Raw genomic sequence first — 16,615 nt, 5'->3', positions numbered from 1 at the left:
AGCACTTCTGAGCAGTCGTGCATTCCCAGCCTCGCCTCGGGTGTAGGGATTGCAAAGAAAAAGCAAAACTACACCGTCTTGACCGTGTAGTTTTGTTTTTTTTTATGGTTAGAGGCTCAACCATTCTCATGTTGGGATTGTCTAAAACCATACTCTGGATAAGGACGTCGTTTAAGGAACTGCCGTTTGGGCTCAGCCCACTCCAATTAGGCACTCTCGTGAAACCAGGTTAGTAGTATGTCTGTAATGACCGGACTCCGTCTCTTTGTCGAGCAAGCCATTGGTGTATCCTGCATGTACCTAAGTATAGCTGCTAGATAAAAAACTGGAATGGGGAGGTAGAGAAGAGATAGCAATTGTGCGGTTCTTTTAAACTGGGATTTAGCTTTGTCATCGGCATTGCCTGGTTGACCATGAATATTTAGGTTGTTGCAATACTTGACTAATGGTTCTTTAAGTGGGTTTTGTGGATGCTATTTCAGATGTGTGTTTTTTTTGTGGGGGGGGGGGATACTTGTTGCAATGTCTGGTTAACTTCCAATGCTTGCAGGGAGTGCTCAAGGTTGTATTACTTGCCGATAAACGGAGACTCTCCCAGAATAGCTCTGATAAAGCCCACATGGTATTGGCCGGGGTGATGATGACTTTTTAAGGGAATCAGCTGTGTGGGTATCTGTTACCCGGCTGGCCTGGACCACTTGCCTGCTGTCAATCAAAAGCAGGGGGGTTATTTTTGGAATGTGACATTTCAGAGGCATACCTTTGGCAATACTAATAATACAAAAGCCATATAAGATCACAATTGGGAAAACAAGAAACGTTCCCTGTATGCTTAGAATATTTAAATGTTTTGATGTCTAAACTATCCATGACCAATGGAGATCTGGAAATTGGGTTTGGGTGGCCTTTGCATCAATTTTTTTAAAAAACCAAATAATGAAACCAAAGGAGCAAAACACACTTTAAGTCAACTAATTAATATAAATTGAAATCTGGAACTTCTGCTGTCCATATAGATCCTGTAAGACAGCAAGATGAACAATTCTTACTACTAAAGTACCTCGTAATTAGTTTATCCGGAGGAATTTTCACTGTCTGAATTCAACCAAAGACATTGCCGCCAAAATAAAAAGAACCTTAGTTCTCTTTGAACATAGTGAATTTATTAGGCAGCGTACCCATTTCAAAAATGAAGAACAATCTCTAGATGAAGATTAAATGTTCTCTTTGGTGACATCAGACTCAATTATAACCCCTGATACTTGAGTCTGCCACTTTCTGATAGATGTCAGTACATTGACCTTTACTCTTTGACAGATAACATAGCCAAGTTAATGTAACTGAGATGCTATAACATTAAAGTCATAGATATCCTATATGAACAAATATTGTACTGCAATCATTTGGATGATTATTTTATGGCTACTGTATGTATTCTCTTCTGCAGTGCAGCGAGAGTAAAGGCATTGTGTTATACCAACAAACTTTTTTGGGGGGGGGGCGGGGGGAAGCAGGTTTTACACCTTCCTGCAGTTGTTCAAACCATCAATGTCAGTTGTTATCTTATAGCCTAGCTCACATTTCAAAGTTGGCCTTCACTTTCTATAACCTCGAGTCAATTATGCTGCTTCCAGTTACCTTTTACTTTGGTTTTTGTCCTGTGTATTTTTCACATTAAGGAAAAGGTATTCCACATTCTAAAATAAACCTTTTTTAACACTTTCAAAATGTCACTTGTGCACTATAATTGCTATCTAAAGGAGAGATTCCATTCAACAAAAGAGGGAAATGATAGCAGCATTTCAGAAAGTTTTTAAGCTTTAAAGGCAATATTTTTATGTCACACTTTTTTACATGCCTGGATTGGTAAAGGGCTAAGAGATGCAGCTAAGGTCATAAAACAAAGAAGTGGCAGAATCCGTATTAGACAGAAATCTCCTAACTAACACAATTATATCAACTCATGGCTCCCTCCTAGACAATTGTCATCAACATTACAAAATCAGAAGTTTGTACTGGAGTAATAATTATGCTACACAATTATCCACCAGTTATGGTGTACTTTTACATTGAAGGTATTTGTGAGCTAATTCTCCTCCATACACAAACACCCAAGGTGATTGTTAAAAATTCAATGGAATCCAGTCCCCCAGGTCAAAGGCAATGAGATTATAAATTGTTTCAGGTGACAGGCAATAAAAAGTGTCACCTGGTATTTGTTATGTTAATTATTATAAAGCAGAAAAACATCTCACCTCCATTTTTTTATTTCCATCTTTCTTTTCAGAGTGCCTATAAAGATGACGACAAAAGCGCCAACGTTTACACAGCCGCTACAAAGCGTTGTGGCACTGGAGGGTAGTGCCGCAACCTTTGAGGCTCATATTAGCGGTAAGGCCTTAAATCTGATTTTATAATCATCATTATCTTGGTTTTGCTGTTATCTCCATGCGAGGGTTGGGTCCGATGATACATTTGCCAATAATCCCCTGAGAAAGAGGTCCCCAGCATAGCACCCACTGGTACCTTTCCTGGCACCATCCCATCAAGTGAGGGGAACCAATCACAAAACAGGTGCCAAGGGGGCTGGGTCCAATTGCAAAATGTTGGGAGGTTCAATAGCACCAAGCCTCTTCCTATGATGGAGGAAGTCATTTTCAAATGACACACAAATGATGCCTCCTGGGCTCTTCTTAAGCACCTCCTACTCCAATGAAATGGAGGAAAGTCAGAATAAACTCTTTGGTTAGGAGATTAAGTACTTTAGGAAACAAGAAAGTAGGTGCCATGTTGGGGATTACTGGTTCGCACACATAGCAAGAACAATGTAAAGGGTATACTGTTTTACATCTCTGCTTACATCAGGAGCCCTCAATATGGTGCCTGTAGGCAGGGGTGGAATTCTAGCAGGAGCTCCTTTGCATGTTAGGCTACACCCCCCTGATGTAGCCAATCCTCCAAGAGTTTAAAAAAAACAGCCTTGTAAGCTCTTGGAGGATTGGCTACGTCAGGGGTATGTGGCCTAATATGCAAAGGAGCTCCTGCTAGAATTCCATGCCTACCCATTGGTACCATGGTACCTGCTGACCACTTTTCTGGTCCCTCTCCCAAGCATTTCTAGAAAGTGATTGGGGCCAGTTGGAGCATTTGCCCAGCAAGGCTTGTCTAATTGACCACTGGAGATTTGATTGGCTGTGTATATTTGGCTGTGCTACTGGAGCTCGGTTCTTCACTGTATGGCTGAAGCTGAGTTTTATGGCTGGCTCTGCCTTCTTTGGCAGCCATTTTGCGGCAGCCATTTTGTGACTGTGCCCACCACACTATTTTACAAGTCCAAAGGTTGGGGACCCCTGCCTTATATCCTATCGTGGCTTCCATTTGCACAGGCTGTGTGTGTAAATGCTCAAGCATGCCGGTAGAGACCACATTGGGGAAGGTTTTTCCCCTTAGACATCATCCATCATTCATGTTCTTAAGAAGACTTCAGTACTAAACTGAACTGGAAACAGAGGGAGGGAAGGTGGTGTGGTATAGCCTAGTCTCATCAGATCTCAGAAGCTAAGCAGAGCCAGTACTTGAAAGGGAGACCACCAAGGAAGGCTCCACAGAAGAAGGCAACAGCAAACCATCTCTGCTTCTCATTTGCCTTGAAAGCCCCTTGCTGGGATCATCATAAATCGGCTGGGATTTGATGACACTTTACACATGCAAACTGGGAACATGGGATTCTCCTGAACAGAACTCTCCCATAGCAGAAACTTATAGTGCATGCGGCACCATTTGCTAGCCAAAGTAAAAGAGGGAAAGGCATTTGTGTTTACCAGGACCTGCAAATATGCCTCTATAGGTAATAAAGGTATCGATGTCTTGACCCTCTACTTCTTTCTTCATTCTCAGAGTGGCCATCTGGGAATGGCTCACTGGTGGACCTCCTGATGGCACCTGGTTTTTTGGCCACTATGTGACAGAGTGTTGGACTAGATGGGCCATTGGCCTGATCCAACATGATTTATCTTATGTCCATTGCAAATCTAGTTGCTGACAAGGGAGCTACACTTTTTTAGTAGGTAGCTGCCACATCCTGAAAGTCTTATCAGCACTAAGGTTGTTTCAATGTACGTTTCGCAGTTAATGTATTGATTAAGTACATAAATGCTGTTGTCATAACCGACTTACAGTCATCTCAGCAAGGGGCTTTCAAGGCAAATGAGAATCAGAGGTTGTTTGCCGTTGCCTTGCTCTGTGGAGCCTTCCTTGGTGGCCTCCCTTTCAAGTACTGACCCTACTTAGCTTCTAAGATCTGATGAGATTGGGCTATACTTTACCATTCCACACACCTCCAATATGTAGGATTGCAACTATAAAATACAACCCTGGAAATTTAATCCTATGGAAATTACTGAACCCTTTATATTTTAAACTTGCATGAAGTATATAAATGGTTCAAACCCAAATCCCAAACCTACAAACATTATTCCTGATTGCCATGAGGTGTGCCACAAGTTGTTTTCAAAATGGAGGCAAGGTCTATTTTGGATATGGGGCAAGCGACCAAGCCCAGTGAGGTCATGCTGCAATTTATGGCAGACCACATATCTTTATGTTCAGGGCCATCTTACTGGAAACAAACACAACATAAAAATACTTCGTGACTCAGAATATATATCACACATGTAGGCTTACCAACTTCCAGATGGGACCTGGGGATCCACTGGAATTACAACTTATCTCCAGATAACAAGGATCGGTTCCCCTAGAAAGAATTGATGTTTTGAAAGGGTGAATTCTATGGCATTGTACCCTATTGGGGTCCTTGTTTTTAACAAACTTCATCCCCAAATCCCCAGGAGTTTCCCCACCTGGATGTAACAACCCTACCCCTATCCCCACCGATGGCCGGGAGAACCTGGAAACCCTAGGTGGACTCTATAGTATTATATCCTGTTGATCCTCCTCCCCAAACCCTGCCCTACTCAGGCTCCACCCTCCAAATTTCCCAGTATTTTCCAACACAGAGCTGACAATGGAAAATCAGCCTCAACGAGTTTATGCTTCCTGTACTTGGGAAACTGATGACTACTTATAAGTTTTCCCAGTGGAAGAAACAGCAGGTCACCGATGCCATTTCAGTTTAGGAAAACACCACAGGAAACCCCCTCTCTGCACAGACCTAATCGAAACTGGGCCTATGTGAACTGGGAATTAAGTTCTCAGCACAGAACTGCCAAGGTGCAGCTTCTGATCGGTTCTCATGGTGACCACGTGGGGGCCATCATGAGGACTTTGTAACCAGTGAATTGACTCTGAGGACTCCATTTTGAAGTAACTGTAAAATGCTACAAGAGATCAGGCCCTGGTACAGCAGGCTGAGACGCTCTTGCCTCCTGAGCATTTTATCAAGTGCCAAAACCACTCTAGTACACTAGAGACCAGTAGCCCATGAGAACTGTTGCACTAGAGTGCTAACTAAGCACGCCTACCTGCTTTGCACAGTTAGCTGCCCAGTTGAAAGAAGTCTGCTGGGCAGGATGGCTAGGGTTCCCAGCCTCCCGCCAGGGGTGGAGGTTCCTCTGATTTTGGGGCCCCCAACCCGCTGCACAACTGGCTGGCAGAGGAGCCATACCCCCTGAAGAGTGCCAATACACCCAACATGCCCAGTGCAATGATGTCACCCGGAAGTGATGTCATCATGCCAGGCACATTGCCGGGGGGATGCTCTACCACTTGGGAAAAACTTTACGGTTATCATAGATCCCCTGCCCAGAGACAGGTACGACCAGGCAACCCTAAGGACAGCTGACTGGCCAGTTTCTACTGACATCTCTCCTTCCATACTACACCACACCACTGGTTTGTTGCCAGATTCCGTTTCCACATAATGGAGAGAGGCAGGTTTTTTAACTTTTATTGCCTTTTAAAGCAAAGGATTTTTCTCCGTGGGTCCTTATAAGGCTTCTGCAAATGCTAGACCTGCACCCAATTTTAAATTTGACTTTCAAGCCCAAGCTTTCCTGTGGCTCAAAAGCACCTTTTGTAAATATTGTATATATAACCCAGCAGAATCCTGGCTACTTAAATGTCCTAAGTTTTTCCAAATGGAGAATTGGGGATGGTTCAAGTCAAGAAAACACACCTCCCTTTGTGGCTTGCCAGGTAATTATGAAATTGGGTTCCACAAACATCCATTTTTCAAGGTTACAATTTGTCATAAGCTTGGAAGCTAACATTACAACTGCTGGTAGGACTGACACATAAGGGCAACAAATGCAGGCATTTCAGTTCACAAAGTGTACTCAGAATAGAGCCAAGTCCTAGCAGGTGGTGCTCAGTAAAGCAAAGAAAGAGAAAGGCAAACATTTTCACTTTAATACATGAAGGGCCTCTTCTTCCCATTCCCACTGCTGTGAGTCCTCCCTGTTGCCACTGGGCGTGATGCTCTCTCTTTGACTTGGGCCTGCAAAGAAATCAGCAGTTCCTTAAAATCAGACTACAGGCCTTCTTGCTCCCGTTGACTTCTGGGTGAAGACTTAAGCACTCTTTCAAACAATATCTTAACTACTTATAAGGATGCCAGCCTCCAGTTGGGACCTGGTGATCCCCTGGAATTACAGCTCATCTCCAGACCGCAGAAATCAGTTCCTCTGGAGAAAATGGATGCTTTGGAGGGCATTGTACCCACTGAGATCCCTGTACTCCCCAGGCTCCATCGTCAAATCAGAAGTTTCCCAACCCTTCCAGTGGCTATGGGGGAATCTGGCAACTGTATTTTATAATACCGCCTAAAAAAGGCACTCTAATTTGCAAATGATTGGAGTTATTTCCCTACCAGAGAAGGAGAGTGAGTGTGTGTGTGTGTGAGAGAGAGACAGACAGACAGACAGACAGACTCTAAAGGGAAAGTAAGAAGCATTAGAACTGCACCTGTCTTTGGCTGTGCTTCTCACTTCCCTCCCCCCATTTCCTAGACAGCAGAGGGGGAGGCAGTGCATCTTAGATAAATTAGAAGATTCTGGTGGACTCAGGGCTTGTTTTTGTGGGGGAATGTGGTGGAATGGAGTTCCAGGACCTCTTTGTGAAAACAAAATTCTCAAAAAATCTTTAAAAGGTCATGAGGGGCACCAATGTGTTTCTCCTTCATTTCTCTCATGAGAGTTCCAGCGTCTTTTTTTCCAGAGAAAAGGCCCTGGATGGATCTGTCTCATAATCCCATCAGACTCCATCACTTGACCCCGCTGGCCCTGACTCCAGGTGATTAGGCCCTGGGGCAGGATTCAGCTCCCTGCTAGATGTATATCTTCCAAGAGAGTTGGTTATAGGCTTCCCAATCCCCAGGTCCCAGGGGGGATCCTCCGGTTTTACAGGCTTCCCCCCTCCCCCAGCCAGCTGGCCGGCAGGGGAAGCCCCGCCCCCAGAGCCATCATGCACCTCTATGAACGATTCCCATAGGGAATGATGGGGAATTGATCCGTGGGTATCGGGGGCTCTGGGGGGGCTGTTTTTTGAGATAGAGGCACCAAATTTTGAGTATAGCATCTAGTGCCTCTCCCCAAAATACCTCCCAGTTTCAAAAAGATTGGACCAGGGGGTCCAATTCTATGAGCCCCAAAAGAAGGTGCCCCTATCCTTCATTATTTCCTATGGAAGGGAGGCATTTAAAAATTTGTGCAGTCCTTTTAAATGTGATGGCCAGAACTCTCTTGAAGTTCAATTATGCTTGTCACACCCTTGCTCTCGGCTCCGCCCCCAATGTCTCCTGGCTCCACCCCCAAAGACTCATGGCTCCACCCCCAAAGTCCCCAGATATTTCTTAAATTGGACTTGGCAACCCTAGTTGGTTAGCCTACTATTGGGCTTATGCAAATTTGCTCAGGTAAGTTCTTTTGTTTTGCCAATGTCATGTTGAAGTCAGGCCTACGGCCTGGTCTACATAAATAGTAGATGCAGGTAGTAGACCTAGGCTTGCTAATCTCCAAGTGGAGCCTGGAGATCTCCTGGAATTACTGCCAATCTCCAGACCGTAGAGATCAGTTCCCCTAGCAGCCTGCTGAGGTCTCTCCCCAGGCTCTACCCCTAACTCTTTGGGAATTTTCCAGAACAGAGCTGGCAACCCTAGATTTCTCAAATGGTATCATAGACTTCAGAGTACAGAGAGGAAATTAATGTTAACCCTCTAGGAGTTCTTGAACATTTCCTTAATAATAAAAAAGCATTAATTCAGTTGTAATCCCTAGAGATCTCCAGGCTACACCTGGAGATTGGCATTTTTACCAAGCAGGCAAACCCAGTTCCCACAACCTTTCTTCTCATACCTGGGGTTCCACCTCTGAGTTGGGGAAATTCCTGAACATTCAGGCATGGAACCTGGAGAGAACCATGTTCTAGGAATACACCCCTGGTCTTCCATCATCAGACACAACATTTCTGAAATTTTGCCTCTCTTTGCTCTCCTTTTAAGTCCAGGCTTTTACAAATAGTAATTCTATTTTAATGGGGTGTTTTTAGAATTGTCAAGTCCTACACAGGAAATATCTGGGGACTTTGGGGGTAGAGCCAGGAGACTTTGGGGGTGGAGCCAGGAGCAAGGTTGTGACAAGCACAATTGAACTCCAAAGGGATTTCTGGCCATCATATTAAAAGGGACTGTGCTCCTTTTAAATGCCTTCCCTTTATTGGAAATAATGGAGGATGGGGACACCTTCATTTGGGGCTCATAGAATTGGACCAATCTTTTTGAAACTTGGCTGTTTTTTTTAAAAGAGAGGCACCATATGCTATGCTGAAAATTTGGTGCCTCTACCTAAAAACCACCCACCCCCAGAGCCCCAGATACCCATGAATTGATTCTCCATTATACACTATGGGGACCAGTCCTCCCCCCCCCCTTATTTATTTAAAATGCTTGTGTGTGTGTGCTGGCTTCCCACTCAGTCATGGTTCCCAAGGCAGCACACATGAGAACATTTAAAGCTTTGAGCAATTAAAAACATTTAACATTACAAAACAATTCAATAAAAATGCATAAATGATACCAGAAGCCACTTCCATTGGATAATGGTAATATGTCCACAAAATGACTGCTGTAAGACTACTAACATGCTCAGAAAAAAAAAAAAATCACCAATTGTGTTCTGGGGTGTAGTCATACCCTCAAGCCAAATATAATGTGTCTTTCAGTAGAAGAATGCAGTCATCATCAAACAACAGCAACAAATACTGTTTGTGTTGTCAAAAGACATTGTATATCAGAATACTCAAACACCCAGAGTCTGGAAATATACTTCCATATGAGTCAGAGAAAACATGTAACATTAAGAGTGGTGAATGCTGCTTGTATCTGGGGGATCTAAACTGCCTCAAGAACATATTCCTCTGTGGTGAGATAAATGTTTTTAATCTCTAAAAACACTCTGTGGTGAGGTAAACATTTTCCAGGTTATCAGGACCAGTCTTCATGGGGTATAATGGAGTGCCCAGCAGACTTTCAACCCCCCCCCCCTCCATTTTCTGATAACCCTGAAGTGGAGGGAAGACCTCCAAACCGAGGATCCCCTGCCCCCAAGTAGGGGATTGGCAACCTTAGATGTTTTTAAACAGTAGCCATATGGTGTTGTCTGCTTATGTGTAGACTTTGATTAACAGTTTAGTTTGAAAGAAGTAAGAAACAAATAGGAGATGGCGGAGAGGGGAAATACATTGTAGAGCTGTCTTGACAGGGCAATCTCAAACAGACGTACATCTTTCTAAGGCAATTAACTTCAGTGGGCTTAGAAGAGTAACTCTGCTTTGGATGATACTGAATCTCTCCTTGTTCAAATAAAACAGTGTAATTCAAAATGATTTTATGAGATCATCCGTAAGCGGAAACATTTGTAAAGCATAAGGACCTTTAAACTGTAATAATTACAAAGCATTGGGAAGGATGGTGGTATCGAAGTATGACACGAATGGGATGAATCCATCTCTTCGCAAGTATCTCAATTTCCATACCTTCATCGATAGAGATAAATGCTGAGCCTTTCAATGAACCCTTTAAGAGCATCTCCTCACCTCCTTTGTCTAGTGAGAAGGTGGTATTTTTAGGACCAAGAAGGAGATACGTTGCTGGGGTTGCCAGCTCTGAGCTGGGAAATTCCTGGAGGTTTGAGGCATTGACCCTGGGAAGGGCAAGACTTGGAGAGGGGAGGTACCTCAGCAGGGTACAGTGCTACAAACTCCACCCTCCAAAGCAGCCATTTTCTCCAGGAGAATTGATCTTTGTCATCTGGCAATCAATTGTAATTCTGAGGGATTTGAAGTCCCCACCTATATGTTGTCCACCCATGATACTTTGTTTTTGTGATTTAAATGAGTTTCCTTCCTCAGTTTCCAACTGTTAATTTAAAATAGCAGCCATATATGCAGGGGTGGAATTCTAGCAGGAGCTCCTTTGCATATTAGGCCACACCCCCTGATGTAGTCAATCCTCCAAGAGCTTACAAGGCTCTTTTTTGTAAGCTCTTGGAGGATTGGCTACATCAGGAGTGTGTGGCCTTAATATGCAAAGGAGCTCCTGCTAGAATTCCAGCCCTGCATATATGTCTGAATAGTAAGGGATAGGGGTGCCTTACCTTTTTCAGTCTGCAGGCACATTTGGAATTCCAACTCAGCATAGTGGGTGCTGTGACAAAATGGTTGCCCAGGAAGTGGAGCCACCCACAAAATGAATGCTGCAACTTCAGTAACAGTGCAGATCTTTGTGCTGTGGTGGCAATTGTTGCCCTGCCAAAGCAAAAAAAAAAATTTAAATCTGCACAGCCAGTCGAAACTTCAATAGCCAATCAAAAACCCTGCTGGGCAAAAATCCCTACCTGGCCCCACCACTTCCTAAAAACACTTGGTGGGAGCCAAAAATGGTTGTGCCTTGGCACCCACGGTCACCACTTTGGGGTCTCCTGCTCGAAGAGATATATGCTCAAAAGCATGTGTGAATAAGAACTGAGGGCCTTGGTCCTGGTAAAAAGAGGAAGTCCTTTGAAAACTGCCCACTGTTTGCATTAGGAACAAGCAGAGAGATTTTGAGATCATGCTAACATGCTTTAATTGTCTTTATTCTATGGTAGGTTTCCCAGTTCCTGAGGTGAGCTGGTATCGGGATGGTCAGGTTATTTCTGCTACAACCCTGCCTGGTGTGCAGATCTCATTTAGCGATGGCCGCGCTAAACTGGTGATCCCCGCCGTGGCAGCAGCCAACAGTGGAAGATACTCCCTGCAAGCCACCAATGGATCTGGACAAGCAACTAGTACTGCCGAACTACTCGTCACAGGTACACTGCGAGTATGGGGTTAGCAGCCCTTGATAGTTTTCCTTCTTTCCCTTCTCTACACGGTAAAAGAGGCATAGCCCTAATAAATTCAAGGCTTGACTTGATAGGGTTGTATTTTCAAAGGCTATGGCATCATGGGATTCATCGTATTTTGTTTTTTTACATTTCTACTTCACTTTATCAAGGAACATATTGGGTGTAAAAGCTGGTAAAACATCTCGTAGATGAGGTGAGGCTTGAGCTGGTGCAAGTTTCCCCCAATGTGAGCAGGGCTGCATAGGCAATGTTTTAATGTATACATGAGCTTCATGATCCTTTCCTCTTGAAAAGGGAAATAAAAATCACAAGAATCAAGCTCACAGATATTCACGTGTACAACTAACATGGCCCTTTCAGACTTAATATTCTGTGCAGATCCATGTATTCATAGTTTCCAGATGGTAATTGCATGAATCTAAATTCATTTATTTCTGGAGAGCGTATCCTTACAACCTGAGTTCACTCACCTATGGCCATACCACCCTGAACATCTGATCTTGAACCTGAGTTCACAAGCCTTACATTTGAAGCAGGGCTTTCTTTCTGGGGGTGCATGGTGAAATGGAGTTCCAGAACCTCTTTCTGGAAGCAAAATTCTTTTTAAAAAAGTGTTTACAAGTTTACAAGGGACACCCATGTGTTTCTCCCTTAATTTCCCTCTTGAGAGTTCTGGCACCTCTTTTTTCCAGAAAAAAACCCCCGTGTTTATCTTCTGAATCAGGCCCATAATGTTCAAATCAATTTCAACATCCTAGCAACTGCACTGACTACTTAACTGAACGAGGTACCAAGAAACCCCTTTGCTTATTATCTCACTAAAAGGTGCTTAACTTTATTCATATGAATTGACTATTGAACTTACTCAAAATAGTGTAATCTAAATAGCAGAGTCATACATTACGCAGTTTGGGTCTGGGCTCCTATCGTCTGCAACACTTATACATGAGTTGCAGGTTCTCCTTAGTTCCTGCTTGTACAGTGTCCTCTTTGGATTTCAAATGTACTCTGCCTGGCAAAGGGCTTCATCAACCCCAAACAGACTTGGGGTCGGGGTATTATTTAACCATTTAGGGAAACCCAAGAGGGTACATATTACTTTTTACAAGAACAGTAATTCAGTTTTGTTGTCAAAAACAGTAGAAGAAGAATAATTGCAGAATTATACCCCGCCCTTCTCTCTGAATCAGAGACTCAGAGCAGCTCACAATCTCCTATATCTTCTCCCCCCACAACAGACACCCTGTGAGGTGGGTGAGGCTGAGAGGGCTCTCACAGCAGCTGCCCTTTCAAGGCTAACCCAAGGCCATTTCAGCAGGTGCAGGTGGAAGAGTAGGGAATCAAACCCGGTTCTCCCGGATAAGAGTTCACGCACTTAACCATTACACCAAACTGGCTCTCCAGTATGGTCTTCTGGTGTAAGTTTTTTTAAAGTTTCATGGCCTGGGGATCTCCTGGAATTACAATTCATCTCTGGACTATATAAACCAGTTCCCCTGGAGAACATGGATGCTTTGGAGGGTGGGCTCTATGGCATTGTACCCAATGAGGTCCATGTCCTCCCTAGACTCCACCCACAGATTGCCAGAAATGTCCCATCCTGGTGCTGGCAACCCCCCACCAGTGGCCAGGGGGGGACCCGGCAACCCTAGGTGGGTCACATTAGAGCAGGGGTGACCAAACTTGTTTAACGTAAGAGCCACACAGAATAAACATCAGACATTTGAGAGCCACAAGACTTGAACATCAGATGTTTGAGAGACACAAGACAGGAAGGGAAGGCTCAGAAGGCAAATAGAAGGGGGAGGGAGAAGTGGAAAGAAAGCAACTTTAAATACATTCTCCAAGCCTCCACAGGTTTGACTTGGATAAGTGATTTAGGGACAAATGCCTTCTCCAGGCTGGCCGACAGGGTGGTCAGGGCTTTGAGAGCCACACAATATCTGTGAAAGAGCCACATGTGGCTCCTGAGCCACAGTTTGGCCACCCCTGCATTAGAGTATTCAATGCAGATATTATAGTTGTCATAGGAATTTTAATACATGATGAATTGTTCTTGCAGGAGCAAAGTTTTTTCACCCTTCTGTAGCTCTCTTAACCATGCTTTTTTTTTTTTTCATTTCTTCAACTGCAGCTGAAACAGCACCACCCAACTTTTCCCAACGACTACAGAGTACAACAGCAAGACAAGGAAGTCAAGTTCGACTTGACGTGAGAGTGACAGGAATCCCTACACCTGTGGTGAAGTTTTATCGGGATGGAGCAGAAATTCAAAGCTCCCCCGATTTTCAAATTTTACAAGAAGGAGACCTCTACAGTTTAATAATTGCAGAAGCTTACCCCGAAGACTCTGGAACCTATTCAGTAAATGCCACAAACAGCGTGGGACGTGCAACTTCAACAGCCGAACTGCTCGTTCAAGGTAATACAATCAGGAGCTTTGTGAACCATGATTTTCTTTTTCCAAAAAAATACATACAAATCATATTGTGGTTGTGATAGTGCAGTCTGCTGTGATGAGCGTTAGGTCAACAAATCCATCAACATTAGGGTTTTTTTTGTAGCAAGAACTCCTTTGCATATTACGCCACACACCCCTGATGTAGCCAATCCTCCAAGAGTTTACAGCGCTCTTAGTACAGGGCCTGCTGTAAGCTCCAGGAGGATTGGCTACATCAGGGGTGTGTGGTCCAATATGCAAAGGAGTTCTTGCTACAAAAAAAACCCTGATCAATATCCTCCCTCTTTCTCTCCAACATTTTAAAGCTTAGCTGTAAAAATTCACTGCAAACTGAAATGTGGCACACTGAGATGCACATAAGAGGAAGAAAATTCATGATGCAGTTACGCCCTCCAAAACCCATTGAAGTCAATGGGTTTAGAAGGGCATCATTCTGTTTACAAAGCAATGTGGCGGAGAGTGTTAAAGCTGCGGTACTGCAGTTCTAAGCTCTGCTCATTACCTGAGTTTGATCCCCGGCGGTAGCTGGATTTTCAGGTAGCTGGCTCGAGGTTGACTCAGCCTTCCATCCTTCCGAGGTCGGTAAAATGAGTACCCAGCTTGCTGGGGGGAAAGTGTAGATGACTGGGGAAGACAAAGGCAAACCACCCTGAAAAAAGTCTGCCGTGAAAATGTTGTGAAAGCAACGTCACTCCAGAGTCGGAAACAACTGGTGCTTGCACAGGGGACTTTTCCTTTCCATTCTGTTTAGGTTTGTATGATTAATTGAGAGCATAGGAAAATCTCTACCTGCTTTTCTTGCCATTATTATTTATGAAACAATCCAGCATTTATTTCTACAGAGTATATAATTAATGAGAAAGAGGCAAAATAGGTATCTTTGTTCAACATAATAATTTTTCTGTATCATGCTGAGGCTCCTCCCCTCCCCAAACCCTGCCTGCTCCCACTATAAAAATCCAAGACAGTATTAGCTAAATTCTTATTTTACTGGCTTTGGTCCTGCTGTGAGCTGTAGTTTTGAAATGTCCTTTAAATTCACATAAAATTACATCATACCTCAATGTGCAAACAGTGGTAGGTATAAGTATCCGTGAAATCATTCTGTTCGATGCAACCAATCTGGAAGAAGAAGAAGAAGATATTGGATTTATATCCCGCTCTATACTCTGAATCTCAGAGTCTCAGAGCGGTCACAATCTCCTTTACCTCCTCCCCCCCCCCCCCCCGACACAGGTCCTTGAAACAAAGAAACAATACCTAATATACTTAGAGTGCAATCCTCTGAAGAGTGACTCCAATTTATGCCTACTGAAATCACTAAACTTTCAGGATTGCACTGAAAGCCAATTTTTGCTTTATTGTGAAGAGGGAAGGTATATTTCAGCACTACATTGTATGAGAGAGAGAGAGAGAGAAACTCACATTTAGGTGATTTTATGCCATATTTTTGCACCGATTCTGCATATAAAATAAAGGAGAGCCACTTTTCTAAAGTTTGAGATAGAATCGGATTTTCCATACTTTTCAATTAGGGTTGCCATGTCCATGTTGGAAAATAGCTGGAGACTTTGGGAGAGGATCCCAGAGAGGGTGGGGTTTGGGGGAGGGGCCTCAGCGTGATACAAAGCCGTAGAGTCCATCCTTCAAAGCAGCCATTTTCTCCAGGGGAGTTGATTTCTACCAGTTGGAGATCAGTTGTAAAAGCAGATTTCCAGGCCCCACCTGGAGGCTGGCAGCCCTGTATAACTGTGTCACGATCTTACCCCATTATCACAATTTTCCAAATGATATTATACCAGCTTGTGATGGTAGGCAGCTTTTTTGCCAACAGGAGTTTGATTATGGATTTCAGTTTGTTTGTTTTTCTAAAGGTAGGGGGAGGGCCTCAATGCAACTTTGCTAGCCATTGGATCACATTGAGGAATTCTGTGTACAGCCCATATTTGCCTTCATGATTCCCCATCAGCTGAGAACTCAAAAGGCTATTTCCACCTGCATGTATTTCCTAGCTGGGCTGTGGCAATCCTTTATTGAAGGGAAGCTAGCACCAAGAAATCATCTGAAACTCATAACATTGAGCTGAATAGTTCTGGAGGCCACCAAATAAAATTTGTGTAGAGAACATGTACAGATGTTTCTGTGGTAATTTGTTTCTAGACTCATACATGAAATCCTGCAATGATTCTGAATTAGCCATTCATAATCTTAATTATTATCCGTTACGTGTTCGGCCTAATTATACAAGTTATACAAAAAGCCAAACCATATATCAATTGTTCTTCCTCTTTCCAATTATTCTCTAAAGTTAATAGAAACAGATGGCCAATTTTGCCCTTTTGTGGTATTTCTGTGCACATATAAATAAACAGAGTGACAGTCTTTACTTTTTCTTTCTTTCCTGCATAATGTATGTTTCTTTCTTGTCATTTATGAGTCCTGCTTTCATTTCCACTAGGTGAGGAAGAAGCTGTTCCCGCTAAAAAGACAAAGACAATTGTTTCGACTGCTCAGATTACACAAACTACAAGACAAGCCAGAGTCGAAAAGGTTTGTATTTCTGCATTTTGGTTTGTCAGGCATTTAAAAACATTTGTCTCACACTGTTAGCAGTAGGGTTGTTAAGTTCCTGCCAGGGGCAAGGGATCCCCTGTTTTGGCGGGATCCAACCCCCCAGCAGGGAGGAGGCTGCCAGAGGATTCCCACTTCCTGAAGAGTCCCACCAATGCATGGTGTGTGTGGCACGATGATATCATCCAAAAGTGGTATATTGCACTGGGCACGAGGACAGAGATGCTCTAGGAAATAACTGAAA

At 43.5% G+C, this 16,615-nt stretch overlaps 1 protein-coding gene across 1 annotated transcript in view; it reads left to right on the top strand.

Moving 5' to 3' along the window:
- The first annotated feature begins 3 nt into the window (after window positions 1-3).
- TTN (titin) overlaps window positions 4-16,615 on the top strand; it is a 356,828-nt gene continuing 340,216 nt past the window's right edge. Inside the window, exons 1-5 of the mRNA XM_060257371.1 lie at window positions 4-228; window positions 2,288-2,391; window positions 11,100-11,303; window positions 13,474-13,761; window positions 16,259-16,350. Coding sequence (XP_060113354.1) covers window positions 2,301-2,391; window positions 11,100-11,303; window positions 13,474-13,761; window positions 16,259-16,350 — 675 coding nt within the window. The 5' untranslated portion in view covers window positions 4-228; window positions 2,288-2,300. The remainder of the gene's footprint in view (window positions 229-2,287; window positions 2,392-11,099; window positions 11,304-13,473; window positions 13,762-16,258; window positions 16,351-16,615) is intronic.

The sequence above is a fragment of the Heteronotia binoei genome, chromosome 16 (genome assembly GCF_032191835.1).
Source record: "Heteronotia binoei isolate CCM8104 ecotype False Entrance Well chromosome 16, APGP_CSIRO_Hbin_v1, whole genome shotgun sequence".
Classification (NCBI taxonomy): domain Eukaryota; kingdom Metazoa; phylum Chordata; class Lepidosauria; order Squamata; family Gekkonidae; genus Heteronotia; species Heteronotia binoei.
This window is presented reverse-complemented; position numbering and strand designations above follow the sequence as displayed.